Here is a 21,056-nt window from a genome sequence, read left to right as displayed (position 1 = left end):
ATATATATATATATATATATATATATATATATATATATATATATTTATATATATATATATATATATATATATATATATATATATATATATATATATATATATATATATATATATATATATATATATATTATATAAATGATAAGTGTAGGCCATGTCGTTTTTGGCAACGTTTCATAATATAAGAAACTAATATTAACTGTACAATGTCACGAATAATATTTGAGTAAATGTAAAATTTAACGTTAAGGCAAGGTGTTGCCTTAATTTACGGAAAGCCTGTGTTTTAAAAAGTGTAAATGTTAAAATATATTATATCAGAATTTAGCATTAAGGCAATGTGTTACCTTAATTAATTTGAAGTGAAAATAATGCTGCGAGGAATGCAACTGTGTTTTTAAAAATAGGCCATAGTTATGGATTTACCAGAGCAAAATAAATTTATCAATGAAAGAATACATTTATATAATTAGAGTCTTATAATAATTAATTAGAGATTTATAATAATCTTTACGTCATCTGTTGGTTTAGTTGGAACTTTGAATTAAAGAAAACCGACACTATATTAAAAATAAAAACTATATTAAAAGTACAGACAATAAACAACTTTTAAATGTTTAGAAACCATTTTGAAAAACGTTAGAAAAATCATAAGACGGCTATAAGATTTTAACAGTGGCTACAAAAAATCTATCACATTAAAATATGTTCTTCTGAGATAAAGAAATTTATATCTAATAAAAATAAAGCATACGGATTTATTTTAAGCTTGTAAGAGTTAGGTACATTACTTAAAAACAGACATATTTACACGAAAACCTTCGCTGTTAATAAGGGCTTCCTTAAAATACAATAAAAAAAAGATATCTATCTATGTTCTGTAAAGTGTGTCTTGAATAACGTTTCAAGGTAAAAGTATTATTTAAGTAGAATAAAAACAAAGATAAAATGAATAACTTTTTCCTTATACCTGAAGGAGATTCTTTTTACGCCATCTGGCTCGGGCCTCTTAAAGCTCGTGTGTCTGAAGGAACCAAGACATTTTTGGTTAAGTATGGGCTGTGAAAATTTTTCGGGTGCTGTATACATTTACAAATTATGAAAGTGTAATATCATACATACATTCATATATATATATATAATAATATACTGTATACATACATACATATATATATAATATATTTTTTTGCAAGGATATAAGCTCACAAACGTCATCCCCAGTGGTTGGCAAGAGATTATTGTAGGTATAAATAATAAAAAAAAAAAGGTTTTGTACATGAAAAGTACTATATGTTGCTTACAGCAACTGTCAAGTACGCAACATAATCCATTGCTTTTCACTGTAACTATACCAAATTATACTTGGTATAATTTCTGTAATTATACCAAGTTAAAAATATAGCTTAACATACAATTGCCACTTTAAAGTTACTGTAGTGTTGACATATTGTGAAGTTTTACTAAATGAGAAATAACATGCAATAACTATCAACCAGATGACAAACGCCTAACCTAACAAGTACAAGTTTTACTGTCATTCCAAAACAGTCAGCTTTCTCTGACGCTCACTGCCGTCACACTAAAACTGTAATTATTCTTAATACTTTTAACCTTACTTTCCAGCTATCACACGAAGCATTTACAAATATACATAACTGTACCTTTCTTTGAGGGCCACGATCTGACAAATTAGTGACTACGCTTTTAAGCTGCCTCAAAACATTAACCCTTTCATCATCTTAACTTTAATCTCGAGGCATCATAAATTTTGCAGCCTAATGCACATTACTTTAAGCTGTCACACTCCACTTTCAAGACCTTGTGTTTAAGCCATAAGGTTGTTCTAACACGTATCTCCATTCTGTCGGGTCACTTGTGAGAGAAACTTTCAGTAACGCATGCGCACAAAATGCCACATCATAAAGTTTACATATTTCACTATAAACTGAAACCCACGATTACCTATACTTACATGGCAAACATTCATCATTAAAAATATAAATATCCTCAGTGAATTATGAATAACATCAATAACATGATGATATCTCTTGAATCCTTGACACTTGCTAAAACCTTAAATAAAACAATCATTAACACAGAGCAAAATAATGGAGGTCAAAATTGAAAAAGACGGAAAAATACATTTCTAAATAATTATTTTTTACAGTAAAATTGGTAATGCAGCTATGGGGTACTTAAGCAAATTATACTGTATGTATTTGTGTATGTATACATTTACAGCATGTAGAACCACAACTTATAATGTGAAGGAACAAAAAATAAAATTGGGTTTTGTCGTTATACATTAATATTGTGCTAACAATGAACCAACGGAACATCTGTGCTTGAATGAGCATCTAAATTTTGACATTAAACTTACTCCTTGGTAACTAATTACTTTAGAGGAACGAAAGAATATCAAATAAAAAAAAAAATTATGCTTGTTGCATAGTCTCAGTAAGTTAGTAAATGCAGAGCTTCAAAGTAATTACGTTTTTCAAATTAAGGGGACAAATTTCCTTTGCCTCAGCATAACCATGATTTGTGAACGTGTTTAATCTTAAATACTAATGAGAAAATGTCAACTGGTCGTGCATAACAATTATCGAGCACAAACCCAATAATACTCGCAATTTAGCCGTTCCCTCTTTTCAGTTCCATCACTCTCATTCTTATAATTCATGGGATTGAAAGGAAATATAATAATTCTCTTCAAATGATACTTTTACGTTGGATACTAACTTCTAATAATTCTTCACATCACGGAAAGCTTGCTGACGTGTCACCCCATCCATTGAGGAAATCTTACAAAAGAATACTAGTCGAATAGCAGCACATTTTATTCCAACTCCCGATCGCTTCCAGGCCATTGCTAGCACAATAAGAAATTTAATCGGTAGGTTTATCATCAGTTTCACAAGTCCAGGTAATGGCAATAACTGAATTTTGTTGGTCTGCAAATCAGGTCATATTTTCGACTGGACAGGTAAAAAACAAAAATTCCCAGGTAAAAAACCTACTTTACTAATAACCACTAATAAAAACATGTATTCTTGTAAAACTCTTACAAAAAATGTAATCTTGTAAAATGTTTTAAAAATGTAATTTTAAAATTGTTTTAATGAACACTAATACGAATGTATTGTTTGTAAAACTGTCTTTAAAGAGTCTTATTTCAAAACTGTCTTTTTCTAACAGATTGGTTTATTTTTATGTTACGCCAGCATTCCGGCAGTTCTGATATCATAAAAAAAAACTTGTGGAATCAATGGCAACACGAACATATGGAATTACCATAGAAATGGGGGGATCTTTGAACCATTGTTAACAACGAGGATTTTATGGAACCCAAAGCTAAATTGAGAGACTAATTTCTAACGACCTTTAAAGACAAAAAGAGAAAAAATTCATTAACAAAGACGTTGTTCTTCTGTACCTGAAAGAAACTCTCTTGATGCCTTCTGGTTCAGGTCGCTTGATGCTTGTGTGTCTGAACGAGTCAAAGCAGAGACGTGGAATTAAAATAAAAGCTATCCTGGTCAATGTTGTTTGATTTGTAGCCTGATACGAACTTGTGACCTGGCTTAGTACAATATAACTACAGGCTAAGCTGTGACCTGACATAATGCAATTTATATAAATATTGTCTAATTTTTGATCTGATACAGTATGTATCCTGGTAAATGTTGTTTGTTTGATTTGTACCTGGCTCAGATAACGAACTTGTGACCTGACTCATTTATATAAATATTGTCAATATAACTGGTAAATGTTGTTTGATTTGTAACCAGCTGTGAGCTGTGACTTGACATGAATCAATTTATATAAATATTGTCTAATTTTTGATCTGATACAGTACGTATCCTGGTAAATGTTGTTTGATTTGTAACCTGATACGAATTTGTGACCTGGCTTTGTACAATATAACTACAGGCTAAGCTGCGACTTGACATAATGCAATTTATATAAATATTGTCTAATTTTTTATCTGATACAGTACGAAATATTGTTTGATTTGTGACCTGACATAACACAAAATATTGTCTAATTTGTGATCTGACACAAGACCTATACAAATATTACTTAATTTGTGGCCTGACATAATATATTATAAATATTGCCAAATTTGTGACCACCCATAACAGAATATAAGTAACTCCTGATTTATGACCTAAAATCAAAACAAATAAATTCCTAAATAGAAGCCAGATAAAAGAATTAATACAAATCTACTTTATTTGTGATAAGTAAGAAATATAAATATTTAATTTTTCATTTGATGCAAAAAGCATATTGCCACTGCATTAAGAGATTAGCTGATCTGCATCAGCTGACATGCAATTCATTTGAATTTCGTAGATAATTATTATTATTGAAATAGTTTAACCAGACCACTGAGCTGATTAACAGCTCTCATACGGCTCGCCGAAAAAAAAGGAATCTAATTATCATCAAAGGTAAGCAAGCTCTTGATTAATTAATATATATATGTGTATATATATGTATATATATGTATATTTATACATATATTATATAATGTACTGTGTACTTAAATTCAACTGAAATTTAATTATATAAAATGAGGCTTGTTCGTATTTTCTCCCAATTTCAAACTTCACAAGATTTGAGACATACCTCACATGTTTTCATCTAGTTAATTTCGGCAAAGTGTAAAAGAGTTTACTTAACATATTTTCACATTCGACCATTTTATATTCTATGTAAAGTTAGGGCTCAGTCCTACCTTTCACACCGACCAAAATTCTTTAAGCCCAGGCAATTTTAATTTTGCTAAACATATACTTTCCTGTTCTTGCTAAGAGACGAGGAACAAGTTTCACCGTCGAATTAAGATGTCTTGTTCATCTTTTCATTCATCTACAGCTAACGATTCCTTTGTGGGTCTACAGAACTTAATTTCTACATCCTACACTACAGCATTACTTATACATCTGGCTACAAAATACTCCTGCTTACTAAATGTGAATTTGCATAAAGATTAAAAGCAGTGAAGAATTCATGTACTAAATAACAATGAAATATGCATAAAATAGAATGAAAGGTAAAATGAAAAAGCACAAATCAGTCTGGATAAGTTACAAAATGCGGCATTCTAAAATGCATAATAATGAAGTAAAAAAAAAAAATTTAGTTATCAGAGGCCTATGCAACACAGGTTACTTCGATACCCTGTCTCGGTATGATTATGATGTCAGTTCAAGAATTCCTTATTTAATATTAAAAAGATAAAAACGAGAAAGAATGATCCTGGAAGAACGAAAGATAAAAAACAAGAAGAAGAAAACAAAAAGAATGTACCTGAAAGATACTCTCTTGAGACCCTCTGGTGCAGGTTCAGGGATTTTGAGGCTTCCGTGTCTGGCAGGACCAAAGTACCGGAATTAATCCAAAAATGTCTACATAAATGTATACAATGTATGCCATGTGTATCATCAAGTAAGTATCTGCATCCTACGAAAATCATCAGTATACATATAACTTTTCAGTATCAATTCTTTGCTTGAAAAATTATACAATTTAAAATATTATTATATGTTACACAAAATCAAAAAGAAACATCAATACAACTGATAAAAGTTATCCAACCATACATAAAAGCAAAAGCATACTTTTACAAATGTGTATGTTTTACAGATAAATTGTCAATCGATCTATTCATCAAATGATAAAAAATATAAAATATACATACATATATGGATTAAGAAATTACGTCTACACCAAAAACTTCCAGTTTCACTAAATATTCCATTTCCTGTCATGTTTTAGGAAGAGACACGTTCCGTATACCCAAGAACTTGTTTTTTCACTTCGAATAAAAGAATGCATGAAGCTATATAACAATAAGGTCACCTGACGTTGATCTTAAAAAAATTTAAACAGAAATGTCTCCTGAAATTAATAATTAGAAGCAATAAAGACACAAGAAACGGGTTTGAATTCTAAGGTCACCTCGACTTTCGTCTTCAGAAAGGTCACTGACGAGAAATGAATTAAAAGACAGGTTTATCCGAATAGAAGTGAGGTAAAAAGGTTGCTTCACCCGAGTAGAAGTGAGCATAACACTAGGATCAACTGAACGGAGATGAATTAAAAAGTAGTGTCACTGGGTAGACATGAATTAAGAGAAGGGGTCACCTCAGTAAATAACAAAAAAAAAAAAAAAAAAAAGTCACAGAAGTCTAGCTGAATAAGTAATCAGTGTTACTTCAGTAGAAACTGATTAAAAACTCGGTGTTACTTCAGAAGAAACTGATTAAAAATTCAATGTTACTTCAGTAGAAACTGATTAAAAACTCGGTGTTACTTCAGTAGAAACTGATTAAAAACTCAATGTTACTTCAGCAGAAAGATTAAAAAACTCGGTTTTAAAAACTAAAAAATCAATGTTACTTCAGGAGAAACTGATTAAAAACTCAGTTTTACTTCAGTAGAAATTGATTAAAAATCAATGTTACTCCATTAGAAACCGATTAAAAACTCAGTGTCACTTCAGTAGAAACTGAATAAAAACTCAGTGGTACTTCAGTAGTAACAGATTAAAAACTAAGGTCAACTGATCTATAAAACATCAAATGTAACATATTATTCTACGGGCCTACTGCATGGCCTTTCGTGAGTTATAAACAATATTAGAGGCACAAATTAAGAAGAAACTATTGACACAATTTCTGCATGTTTCTAAAAAGGAAGTATTCTGTCACTAACACTGCAGAATATGAAACCTTCATTATGAATTCCATGACAAAAGCCATTTCATCTAAAAGTCTACAGTCTGTGTGTGCTCTTTACATACGAGGTGGAAAGACTCATGCAATATATTTGATATGTTGCATACAAGAAGAGTTTTTCGTAAATGGGTTGGGATTTTAGTAGGCTATCTATACAAAATAAGTAAAATATTTCCCTGAAGCTGTAAATACGTAAGGAAAAATATTCTGGGTCATTATCTTTTCTCAGTACACACACGTAGACATACACACGTTTAATCTCATCACCTGATTTCTACTTACACACATTTACACACACACACACACAACGTTAAATCTCATCACCCTATTACTACTTATACACACATACAAACACACATACACACGTTAAATCTCATCACCTAATTTTTACTTACACACATTTAAAAACAAAAAAAAAAAAACACACACAAACACAAGCTTAATCTTATCACCCGGTTTCTACTGACACACACACACACACACACACACACACACACGTTAAACCTCATCACTCGGTTTCAAACATTTATACACACACACACACACACACACAGGAAAACAAATTTACACAAAAAAATAATCCCATTCTCTAACAGGTTAAAAAATGCCTATCATTTTAAATATTAAGGGAGAAGGGTAAATTCTTCTTCTAGACCTAAAATATAAAATTAAAAGTCGAAGCACATAATACCTGAAGGAGACCCTCTTCCTACCATCAAGGTCAGGGATCTTTAAGCTGGCGTGTCTGGCGAAACCGAAAAATAGGTCAGTTACTCCGTTTCCGGTTGTGGATGGCTTTTACATGAAGTCTGTACACAAAAGGTCTGCCAATACCTGTAAGTTGGCTGACCTCTTGTATTTAGACCTTGGCTCATTGTAATTCAAATACTTTCAAGGTTACAGCCGCAGACAGCACTTAGGTACAAAATATGAAATGTTCAAAATCATATCAAAGTGCGCATTACATAGTAATAAGTCAGTATGAATAAATACACCACTTATATATACAAAGTAGTTCTGGTACTCAAAACTAAGTCAGTGCAGACAAATGTCTCCATATGGACATGCAAGTGTAAGGATAACATTAATATAGACAATTATCGTCAAGAAATTGATAATTCAGGAAGGAGTTTGATGTTACAATATTATGTATAAAGGCTTCGCATTATTATCATTATCGCATTAACTAAAAGTTGTCTAATTTTAATTACTATTTATTCTTAAACACACATGAATATATTGTTAACCTTGACTGCCAAGTTTTTCCAAGTATTTCTGGATTAGCTCTTTATCAGTTTTTCCCCAAACAATAACATCATACTTCAATTTCACTAACAAGATTAATGTGTACATATTTCCTTGAACATCGCACCTCTACTACATTATTTTCCAATTTCCATTCACCTCGTGAGTTTTACAAAATCTATCATTCCTAATTTCTGATGTTTTTCAATTCTGAAAAGGTCATAATTTATTTAACACTTTTCTAGTCCCCAGCTTGGAAAACTCTGATACCGTCTTAAAACCGACAGTTGTGTTCATAACCCAAAAATTCGTTCATGAGTTTGAATTACCATTTTAATTGCTATAATTTATAAAAATATAAACTGCCGTATCCAGCTGGCTTGAATTTCAGTTGAAGCTCTAAGAATTTTTCACTCTTTATTTTCCTCTCCATTTTTTTCCACAGTAAATTAACCAAGCTCACTACTTTGTGTACAACAAACATCAACATAAAACTTACCACGAACATGTGCTCTAGAAAAACCTCTCTATAACTAGTGAAATGTAACGTTATTTTTAATACAATATAAACAGATTAGTAATACAACCTAAAACAAAGTCTTGAGGTGTTTGGTATAATATATCATCTTTTAAATGTATTTTTCTAGGATTTACATTTTGAAAAAAAAAAATATTCAAGAATTCCTATACCTGAAAAAGCATGGTCGAGTCAGCAACATTTCATTGCTGTCATCATATTAAAGAAAATATACACAACAAAATGCATGACTTGAATTTCCGAGTGAGGAAATCCTTGAAAATAGTTTAAAACATCATTATGACCATTCTGCTAACAATGGGCAGAAAATGTTCAATCTTACGGACGAATCTTGATTCAACAGGAATATCTTCACCCTCGACAGAAGGCATAAGAGCTGCAGACGAAGACTCGTCTCCTGTTCGTTCTTCACAAATTACGACAGGAAATCACTGCCACTAACGCGGTTTGCAAAACAGAAACAGCATAATTGGGCGCTGCCTTGCTATACAACAACACTGAACATGATTAAAAGACAGATATAATCACAGCATTGTTCCATTCTATATTATGCTCGAGTTATCGTCAGCTTTTGTTTCACATTTTAGAGAAATACAAAAACATTAACATTAGGAAAGGATACATCTGTTCTTACTATGAGTTATGTTTCTCTGATAATACGACTGTATTATGCAATGTTAATCAAAGCTGGCTGTACCTTTTGTTGCCAAATATCAAGAAAAACATTTCCACGTACTAAAATATTGGTAAGAATCTTCTGGGTTACATGAAACAATACATATATAATCAAATTCATAACTAAGGTTCTACAGTTATGACTATTTTCTTTCATTGAGGATCTATGTCTACAGGGAGAACTGGTTTGCTAAGGTATTGGTCCCAAGTCATGCTAAGGAACACTCTCCCACTATACTGTGTACAGCAACAGCAATATTAACATAATTATAAAAACATCAAACAATATATACATGTATACAAAACAACAGGATGTTATCCACTGGTAGAGATGATTATACCAAGCGTCATGTACATATTCCCTGCCATAACAAATACTTCTCTAACCGTCTCAGTTACTACAAATATACATAAAACAACTCGGTATGCCGACACGGTTGAGGAATACCTGTGAGGTGCGTGACAGATGACATCCTGGAAGTGAATATGATCTAAAACAACTGTGAAGTGAAAACGGCCTATATGACGTCATATGCTTCTGAGGGGTGTTACGGCCTATATGACGTCATATGCTCCCGAGAGGTAAACTGCTCTATAGTAGGTGTCTCCTACTGGTTACTGTCAGGGGTGGTTACCTAGATGCAAGATGGACGTCATATGGCTGTTCTGCTTGTCAAGGAACTCTCGTCTGTCAGGTTCTGAGACGAGCGAGGACAGGGTCACCAAAAGGAGGTCAGAGCCAAAAAAACAAGGAAAATATCTGCCACAAACTTGGCTATGACACACAGCCTTCACTGGCAGAAGCAGCCATTTTGACACCAAACTGCATCCTCTCTATACTTTCGTGGATTGTTGTCATGCTGATGGCATTGCAATGTAGGTGGGGTGGGGGTGGGGGTGGGAGGGGTGGATTTGATATGCAGACCATCTAACAAGTATTCACTCCAAATCATAAAGTGGTGTTAAACTGGACTAATCTTTAATCATGGATAGATATGGATAGATACACTGATTATAAATGACCTAATGGAGTTTTCCTTAATTTACCAAGTAACAAATATACACATCCACTAAGAAGACATTCTTGTGTTTCTTAAGCTCAAAAGAACTCTACTGAAATGGGGGATACTTCTTTCTTTAAATGTGGTTGGGGCTAAGAAGTGAGACTAGTGGAGTAGTATAATATTGATAAGAGAGCTCTGAAAGCACACATCCAGCTGTACCTGAATGAGACTCGTTTGATGACCTTGGATCCCGTTTTCTTTAAGCTTGGGTGTCTGGCAAAACCAAAGTGATGAGGTTATGACAACAATGATGGAAATGGTTTGGGCTGTGGGGTCTATGTCCTAACGGAGATATTTATGTTGATTATAGTCAAACTCTACTTCGGCAAGAGGGTGAACTGCACATAGATACTCTCACATTTCTGAAGCAATGAAATACAAAAGAGACAAGGCTTTCAAATGTAAAAATCAATACTTAACAAAATAAGCAAGACTGGCTTACATGTTCTTATTAACTAAAAGGTTACTCTCGTAAAAGGACATGAACATACACAACAACATGGACATAATGGACATTTGAACAGGTCTTCAATCCACCCTGATCTCGTGGATCTTCTGCTGGTAACCCCGTAAGGGGACATTCAACGTAAAATTACTAAAAGGGGGCTGTACCTGCCTTTGACTATGTTGCGATTTAACTCAAGTGGAATTACGTTTTACATTAACACAAGGAAACATACAAAGGAGTATCTTTTCCTTTCTGATTTAAAGGACTCTCAGTATCTCCTAAAATATATCCTTCAATCTCAGTTGCTAAAGAAATTCAAGCCTCTACAGTAAAATATTAACCTTTCTTTCGTATGGTAAGCTGAGACTTTGCACTAAAATATCAACCTGACTTCCTTACGCCAACCTGACACATGAGGATGTTTAATTGAGTGAAATACCATATTTAAAGTTCTTCCTATAAAATACTGTAAATCTAGAGACTAATAGTAATGCTTCCAATCAGCTAAATCCACAGTTCAAAATTATTTACGTACAAGCCTAGTGCATTCTGGTAAACCTTGAGATGATAACTTTTGCAGCCTAGTAAATGTAGATGATAACTTTTGCAGCCTAGTAAATGTAAGTGAATTTAAATATCTCAGCTCCTTGTTGGTCTTTGATATAAAAAACACAAACACTGTGGCTCCCTAACTGCCTGGTACATCTAAAAATGATAACCGTCTTCTTTCTTACTACCTCGATAAGTAGGGAAGAACTCTTACTAATTCCTATTCTTACTCAGTAAGGAATGTTCTGAAAGGCTTAACCTAGTCACTTACTTCCTGTGGCAATATGCAGATACTTCCAAAGTACAGCTTAAGATTTTTGTACAGCTAATAACACCCATATTAATTGCTGAAATACCTTTACCGAGTTCTACAAAATATATCTAAGCTGCAAGTATCTTGAGTCCTCTCAAAAATATTTTTGCCATTAACTTATATTCACAATCCACAATTATACCTGGTCTTAATAACTAAACAGACCTCATCTGGTGCTATGATTTAGAGGACCTCATCTGGTGCTATGATTTAGAGGCATTACTGAAGTACATAACATAACCCCTTCACCGGGTTCTCAGTTGGCGTGGTACCTCGGTAGCGTTTCCAAACCTGTGCTCTTTTAAATCATACTTTAAATAATCATTTAAAAACCCTTACTTACTTTAATATGCGTTTGACAGCTGGGCCATCATCTTCCGTGCTCGATCTGTGGTCTCCTGTGAGAGGTTCCAGCTCCATGGTTTCGTTGTCCCTTGAAAAGTAGACGAAACAGATATAACATTGGTCCACTGACAATCTGCCATACGTCAAAAGTTTCAGTGGAGATAGCACTGGCGTCTCTGGAGTTAGTTTCAGAATCATGAGGAAAATTGTGTATGCTCATATGCAAAAACTGAATGACACAAATGGGTATATATATATGTGTATATGTATATTTTTTTCACGTATGTTTTTCTGTGTGTGAGGTAACAATAGTCTCAGCATAAGCTGAAACAAAACTTCTTGACTTCAACGTTTTTTGTGTGCCTGTGTGTGTGTTTTGCTTGAATAAGCTTACCAAGCAAGTGCAAATTAAACCATGGCATCAATGAAACAATTTACCTTAGAAACTAAAATACGATGCTTGTAATATTGGGGCACATATGTGAGAGAAGTAAAAGCAAAAATAAATAATTGAATAAATGAAACTAATAATTATGCAAAAAACTAGACGAAAGCGAAGGTATATCTTTTTAGTCTAAATTCGTCTTATGGTCGCCATAGGAAATGTGAAATCTTTACAATTAGCTTTATAATACTTGCTGTTAATGTTCGGTTGCTCTTAAATTAAGCTGGCCTTATGGCAGCACGGGCTCTTGTGGCAATACTGAACAAGAGCACGTGCAAGTTTTATTAGGCAACCGATACCAGATTTAGAATAAAAAATTAAATCCTTTTCAAGATACTTTTCCTATGACGACTTTCGAAATTAAAAGGTATAATCCCTGGGATTAGGGAAAAGGTATTAATACGATTTTCTTACTATGTATGGATAATAGCCGTGTCTATTTATTCTGGCTGGATATTTATCAAGACAAATGACAAGATGAATTATGGCTCAGTCACGAGCATTTCACTTACTCAGCTAAGGAACAGAATTAAAAAGGTGTCAATATTTAAATACTATTCAGTGGTGACCCCGGGTCACGTTCCAGGCACCGCTGATGCGTTTAACATCTCACTAGTCTGAGTGATTAACGAGTGTGTGTCTTCTTTAACCTCTGCAAAATCTATTTTAACTATTTCATTAGCAGACTGCATGGCACAACACTGTTACTTTGGCATCATACAAAAAACAATATATATATATGTACGAGACAAAGACGCATTCGACTGCATAATCTGTCGTGCCGTCTACAAACAAAACTCAAAATAAAAAGATGATAAACGTCTCTACAAATACAGTATACTCAGGAACGCACAATTTCCTACCAGATAATCGACTTGCAGGACAAAAAAATAAAACTAATATACGAAAGTAGGAAACTGCGTAGTTTCCCCTTCCTTTGCGTGCAAAAAAAAAAAAAAATTACGATATCGGGTGGGGAAAAAATGGAAGAAGTGAGAAGAAAGAAGAGAGAAGAGAGAGAGAGAGAGAAGAGAGAAAGAAAGATTAAACTCCAAAAAATCTGAAGAAAAGACATCACAATCCCCACATCAGGCGAGTGTGAGAAGGAGCATCACACGAGACAAAAAAAAAAAAAAATATATATATGGACGGACTAAAATCAAAACAATAAAATGAACTCAGAAATCATAATCATTGTCAAAAACTCTCGGTTATAACTTGACAGGATAAAAGCAGGATCAATACCAGCCAGTGCAGGATCAAAAGACCAAACGAGATCCTTACGTTTTTCTCCCTGGAAAATTGTCTTGTTCCAGAGTTTCCATGTACCTAGAAATAAAAGGAAGTGGCTGGTCAATTGGGGTGCAGAGTAACGTACACATTGGTGACAAAGGTCAGAGAGAGAGAGAGAGAGAGAGAGAGAGAGAGAGAGAGAGAGAGAGAGAGAGAGAGAGCTGCAAAAGAGTTAGAGGCACAGAATGGTTAAATCGACTGGGCATAAGCAAAGGCAATATTACAGATACACTGAGCAGAGCGTGTTAGGCAGATTGGTAAGAAGGCAAAGCTGTGCTCAAGAAGCCCATTTAATTAAGCTTTGTATATTCTGAGAAAGTGTTTGCATAAAGGACCGATGCTGTACAGAAAATGGAGCCTTCTGTTCTCCAAAGGCTTTTCCAAACACCGCTTGTCTACACATTTGCTAAGGTAAATAACTCAGCATCACTGAGAAATCACTGGCCGTTGTATAACTAGGTATGTGAGCTTTCTCTCTCTCAGCCAGCCGTGCAAGGTTAACAACTGAACGTGAATAAAAGTGAATAAAAGTGGTGGATGGTGGATTTCACAGAAAAGGTAACATTTCAATATGTTTTCAACAGATCTACAGGTATTCACTGAACATGAGCTCCTGGTGGCATCAGTACATATCTCAGGGAAAAACAAAAATTAGTTCTTTGTTAAAGGACAAACATATTTACTGCATAACAAATATATCAGGGCACATAGAAATGGTTTCAAATACTGTCTTTCAAACATCTGAATCTAAATTCCTTTACCTTTCAGTTAGCTCGACGCGTCTTTTTATTTCAACAAATAAACTTGTTTTACTCTACGGCTCTCAGTGTGTCTTTTTAACCTGACAAGAACTGATTAATGTGTATATTTATTTTATAAAAACCTACAGCTCTCAGTGTGAGTCTTTTTAACTTGACAAGAACTGATTAATGTGTATATATATTTTATAAAAACTTACAGCTCTCAGTGTGAGTTTTTTTAACTTGACAAGAACTGATACATGTGTATATATATTTTATAAAAACCTACAGCTCTCAGCGTGAGTCTTTTTAACTTGACAAGAACTGATTAATGTGTATATATATTTTATAAAAACCTACAGCTCTCAGCGTGAGTCTTTTTAACTTGACAAGAACTGATTAATGTGTATATACTGTATATTTTATAAAACCCTACAGCTCTCAGTGTGAGTCTTTTTAACTTGACAAGAACTGATTAATGTTTTTATATATATCTTATAAAGACACCTGAAAGTTTTGCCCTGTATAAAGAGATAATATCCAACACTCAGAGGATCGCCACCTCTGAGTTGTTCAGACTTTATCTTCTCTCGCACCAGTCAACTCTGCCTCTCTTATCAATCATGTTCTAAAGCTCCTTAAGTTAGACATTTCCACTTGTATCTTATCTGGAGATCCCTTGTCACATTCGTCTTTATGTATTCACTCCTGTCCTCATAATCTCACCTTGCTCCTTTTACATTTCCTCCAAAAATTTTATCAGACCTTACTTTTCTTGACTTACGTTTGTTTTGTTTGCATCAACGTTCTCAATTTCTCTGGATTAGTTTCCTGTTCCCCTGCAAGTCTCCTTCATTTTATTACACCTGTCCATTTAGCCTTACCAAAGCGATGTAACAATATTTTTTCTCTCCATTTCTTCTTTTTCCAAAAATTTTTTTTTTTATATTCCAAGCATTTGCATTTCTGACATGCAATCTTTTCTCTCTCTCTCTCTCTCTCTCTCTCTCTCTCTCTCTCTCTCTCTCTCTCTCTCTCTCTCTCAAGAGTAACATTTTTAAAATGCTATTTCGAAGCTCATATATTTGATCACTTCGAAGTTACAACCTTTTCCATCTCTCCCAGCATCATCAACATTTACATTCAAATCACCCAGCACCCATTCATTCCCCCAAAAAGATAAAAAGGTGTTATAGTTATTAAAACGAAAAAAGTTTGAATCTATAATATTTACCGACACTTTCAAAATTAGCTATCTCAAAATGGAGCCTGTACATTATACTAATGGGTTGGAAATTGTTAGGAAAAATTGTTAGGAATCTAATGTTTGACCGTGGTAAAGTGGCTATGAACATACAAACATACATACAAATATACACACACACAAACACACACACACACACACACATATATATATATATATATATATATATATATATATATATTTATATATATATATATATATATATATTTATATATATATATATATATATATATATATTTATATATATATATATATATATATATATATATATATATATATATATATATATATATATATATATATATATATATATATATATATATATATATATATATATATATATATATATATATATTTGTGCGCATGTGTGCACAAGTGTGTTAATGTGTTAACACATAAACTGCAACTCATTAAGGCCACAAAACCTAATAAGCGATTCAAAATTCGTCCCAAACCAGGCAACACCCTAACAAATTACATTCGGGGCAACCAGGCGAACAGAATCGCCTATAGAAGACAGAGCTCGCTCTCTCTCTCTCTCTCTCTATAAGGTCTCCTCCTGAAGGCCCGGCCAAACACTGCAGCCAGCAGATAACAGGGGCTCTTTAATTCGCGCATAACTCCGAGATTAAGCACATGTGGCCTCAATGGTGACCTTGTCCAGAGCTTCCTCAGACACGGGTAGGTCACAAGCCTCGTTAATATATGGAAGACATTTCTGAAATCAGTCTCTTTCGTATTTTAAGTCGACAGAATTATTATTATTATTATTATTATTATTATTATGTACGTGTTTCACTACCTTCTCTTGTACAGAGAATAAAGACTGCCAATTGGTGTCCAGTATTGGCGTGGATGAAAAAAAATTATTATGAAGAATTATAACTCAATATAAAATTAACTCAAATTATGCAGCCATCCTGTTTAACAGGACTTGTCTAAAAGGGAGCCTACTTCCTTTTTATATTATTATTATTATTATTGTATTATTATTATTATATAGAATGGCCGAGCAAAGCCATTACATATATTCTTTGGAAACCTGCTTCGCAAGATAAGGGCGTTTTATGAGCGTTCCACGGAAAACTACGATTTTTCAATAATAACAATAATTTCTCGATCTGGAGAGAGAGAGAGACAGAGAGAGAGAGAGAGAGAGAAACTAAATTACTATTAATAACTCTATTATGACAGATTTGGGGGTCCTTAGCTAAAATAACTGTTTTTTTATAAATCATTTTCGCAAGATAATAACCTTCCTTTTGTACACAATATGTCAGTACCTTTCACTACCATTATTCATAATCAGGCACTACTCAATTTTCGAATCATTTTCGTGAATTACATCATTCCAGTCATTGGTTAACCCCACTATACCTGCGATAAAGTTGCAATCCGCATTTTCAATTTAACTCAACTTTTCAAGCAATTGTACTCAGGATTTTTGTTCTAAGCTCATTGAATAGGTCAATGGAATGTTTCGTTCGCATATAATCAATGATGAATGAACTTATAGGTTCTAGACAACCCTTTTTTTTTTTAATAGAATTAAGAAAATGTCTGGTTTGATCAACAGTTTCTATTCACTTTCCGTCCTCTAAAAAATGTTATCTCGAGTCTTTTATTAACTGTTTCTGAAACGGAATGGTAGTGTTATAGTCTGCGGAGTATGAGGCAACATTCGATCAAAAGCTGACTGCTGATTAGTCGGCCTCACACAATGCTCCCAGTCCATGATTCATTGTAGCATAATTAACACTGCATTTCTTTTGAGTAATTGACAATAAACAATGCTACTTCCGGCTCCAAGCTTGCTTTTCACAGCTCTTTAAAAACTTCCTAATTGCAGCTGGAGAGCCAAGCATTACTCAGGCAGCAAGGATGGCACTTAGTTTGTTTATCGTCCATACATTCAGTCTCTATACCCCTTGAAAGGGGACGTGTTATTCATTTCAAAGGGAGTCAGTATCCACAGTCTGCCGAGGTGTCACGATGTCCCAGAGTCGTTTGTTCTTCCCTTACTGTAACACTGCAGAACTGTCATTCAGGAACTGGTCTTGATTTTGCCTTGAAAAGGCAATGTACTGCCACATGGTAAGTTTTCAACTTAGCTGCGTATGTGGGTATACATATGTGCATGTTGATGTGCCTTTTAATTTTTTCTTGGCTTTTATTCTCTTCTCTTCAGCTGTTCTCCTTTGTCACACGAGGACACTTCATTTCCTGAAAGCTTGCTTAGCGTATTAAAGGCCTTTCGCCGTTCTTTCATATGAACGGCTACCCACTGAATATTAATCCAAAACATTTGGATGACTCAATAAGTTCATTCTACAGAAATGTCAAGTTTTACAGCCAGTACAGTGTATACACAACCCAATTCAGTATCCACACGCATCCGGCAAAACTTTCACCAAGCAACGTACGTCGTTAATACGCTTAGGAGCTCATTCCTACCGACTCTCATACTAAGCCTAATTAATCCTCTTGGGAATTCCCTCTGAAAGGGCATCACTTGCTATAGAATACTGAGATTAGTAATTTAACATGAAATGATCCTTCATATGTCGAATATTCTACGGCGGGAAATAAATGAACAGAGGCTTTTGAGGTCGGAACTGGAACTGTCCAGTTATCCAGTTCAGTTGTTGTGGCAAAGTTGAAGAAAATTAGGCCAGTGCTTGTGTATTGCCTGTTTTTGTGCATGGACTTATATACTATATGTACAGTTTTGAGAGAGAGAGAGAGAGAGAGAGAGAGAGAGAGAGAGAGAGAGAGAGAGAGAGAGAGAGAGAGAGAGAGAGAGAGTGTCCACAGGCGAAAAACATAAAAATATTTACATCAAAACGCAACGCGTGGAGGAAAAGAGCAGCTAAGCCCTCACAAAAAAAAAAAAAAAAAACTCTGGCATCCTCAGGATAAAAGTCCCTCACCTCGTCGTGCCCTTACTCCTCCTGAAGGCGTTCCTGATGGCCGAAACGTCCGACCGTATCCTGCTGACGATCCTCTTCGCGTTCTTGTCGTCGGGGCCGCCGTCCTTGTTGGGGGAGGGCGTGCCCCTCTTGCTGGATCCCGAGGAACCGGACTTGGATGTCTGATGCCTCGCCTCCATCAGGCGCTTCCTGCCGAGGCTCTGAAGGATCTCCTGTGCACGAGACAGAAAAAAAAGAGACGAAGTGGCAACTGCGGTCAGACATGGTCGTGGCGGGGAAGGATACTTCTGGGAGACTGATTGATAAATTAAGATGTATTTTCTTATATTTCTCAGATATTATTTTATTTATTTCTCTGCGTAGACACAAATCAAATATGCAAAAAGAAATTAATTTATGTATTTTTATATATGCAACTCAGATATTATTTATTTCTCTGTGTAGAAAATCAAATATTCAAAAAGATAGATGTCTTATGAACTTGTTCACAAAAATGTAATGTCAATGTATTGCAAACGGCTTAGAGAATGGTTATAACTTTTTTTTTATGCATTCTTTACTAGATGGTACTCAAACAATTATCCAATTTCACTGAGTCAAAAACAGAACAGGATAAGTCCTTACCGTCTTGACAGGTCTTAAAACTTAATTCTAACAGCAAATTTTGAATCTAAGAATCCAATTTAAATGCAGAGTGATAGGGATGGCTGGAGTCAATGACAGAGAAAGCAGAGAAACTATGAAATTTAAAATACAATGTCTCATATTCTCTCTACATAAGTTTCTCACGCTAAGATGTACGATTCTGTACATTCCTAGTTTCACTTGAATTGACTTGAATATGGAACTTAGGCCAAAGGCCTAGCACTGGGACCAATGAGGTCATTCAGCACTGAAACGGAAATTGACAGTAAAAGTTTAAAAGGTGCAACAGGAGGAAAACCTCGCAGTTGCACTGAATCAATTGTTCGGAGAGGGTGGAAAGGAAGATGGAAGAAAGAGAATATGAAAGGAGGTACAGTAAAAGGAACGAAAGGGGCTGCAGCTAGGGGTCGAAGGGAAGCTGCAATGAACCTTAGTAATGCCTGCACTGACGGCACTAACCCCCTACGGAGCCAGTTTCATTTGAGATAAACAGTTCAAGATAAAAGGATGGTATAGTTTTTTTGAGGGAAAGTCTAAGACCACAGCTTTATGTTAATTTCGTGAAAGTTTGCCATATAGGAAGCATACAGTATTAACATACATTTCATTCACTGAGGAAAATATCGTCTACAGTTGTACCGCACATACAAACAGAGAGAGAGAGAGAGAGAGAGAGAGAGAGAGAGAGAGAGAGAGAGAGTATCTATACATATATACATAATTCATGAGAGAGAATTCATCTACGTGTGTACCACAAATGTATAAGTACAGAGAGAGAGAGAGAGAGAGAGAGAGAGAGAGAGAGAGAGAGAGAGAGAGAGAGAGAGAGAGAGAGAGAGTATCTATACATAATTCATGAGAGAATTCATCTACATGTGTATCACAAATGTATAAGCACAGAGAGAGATATCCATACATACATACATAATTCATGAGACAATCTCAATGTGTACCGCAAATGTATTAGTACAGAGAGAGAGAGAGAGAGAGAGAGAGAGAGAGAGAGAGAGAGAGAGAGAGAGAGAGAGAGACTTGAGACTTCTGGACTTCAAAAGCTAGTTCCTCACTTAAACCTCTAAAATTGACTTCCAGATTTGTTTTCCTTTTTTTCTCTCTCGTTCACAGTTTCGGCCAAATTCTGACCCACGATGACCAGATCGAGTTAAGAGAAGAAAAAAAAGGAAAGCAAAACTTCTTGCAGTTAAATTGCATCATATCCTAGCGAAATATGAAGCCTAATTCTAATACATTTATAACTTCTAATTCTCTAATATATTCATATATATATAAAAATATAGAGGTTGCTTGCAATAAAATCGGATCCGGATTGTTGCAGTTTAGAGAAGTGTGTTATTAGCCTTTGCCATCATGAAACCGAGTCTTTTATTGTTTGTTTTTGTTTTTCGTTTCAATTCCCAAAGCCCAGATGACGATTGTTTTTGTCGTCACCTGGGCGACCGGGAAAGAAGTATTATACGACAGTCTCTGTGTTTATTGTTTAATTGCTCCATTAAGGGAGGGAAAGAGTAGTAAATAAACAACAATTAGATGAAATCACGGTCTTGTAAACAACTCCATCAAAGAACTGTTTTGCCGAGTCTTCTGAGACCCAGCAATTCTGACAAAAAAATGATTGAAATGATATGTCAACAAATTAATAAGCATGTTACAAACATAATCACTTAATGATGGTAATAAGGACTGTTTTCTGTTTGCAATGGGGTCTGTTTATTAAGGTATCTAAATTTTTGAAGTTCTTGAGAACCTGTAATATTTAATTTAAATTTGATTTTGTAGCTTCTTCTCATACATAGGA

The 21,056-nt window shown here is 34.4% G+C and overlaps 1 protein-coding gene across 1 annotated transcript in view; it reads right to left on the bottom strand.

The window, feature by feature from the left end:
- LOC136840061 (uncharacterized) overlaps positions 1-21,056 on the bottom strand; it is a 1,603,746-nt gene that overhangs the window by 32,972 nt on the left and 1,549,718 nt on the right. Inside the window, 4 exon segments of the mRNA XM_067106396.1 lie at positions 10,428-10,481; positions 11,922-12,011; positions 13,653-13,697; positions 18,596-18,807. Of these exon segments, the coding sequence (XP_066962497.1) occupies positions 10,428-10,481; positions 11,922-12,011; positions 13,653-13,697; positions 18,596-18,807 (401 nt within the window).

Source organism: Macrobrachium rosenbergii, chromosome 7 (genome assembly GCF_040412425.1).
Source record: "Macrobrachium rosenbergii isolate ZJJX-2024 chromosome 7, ASM4041242v1, whole genome shotgun sequence".
NCBI lineage: Eukaryota > Metazoa > Arthropoda > Malacostraca > Decapoda > Palaemonidae > Macrobrachium > Macrobrachium rosenbergii.
Note: the sequence above shows the minus strand (reverse complement) of the source record. Positions and strands in the feature narration are given on the sequence as shown.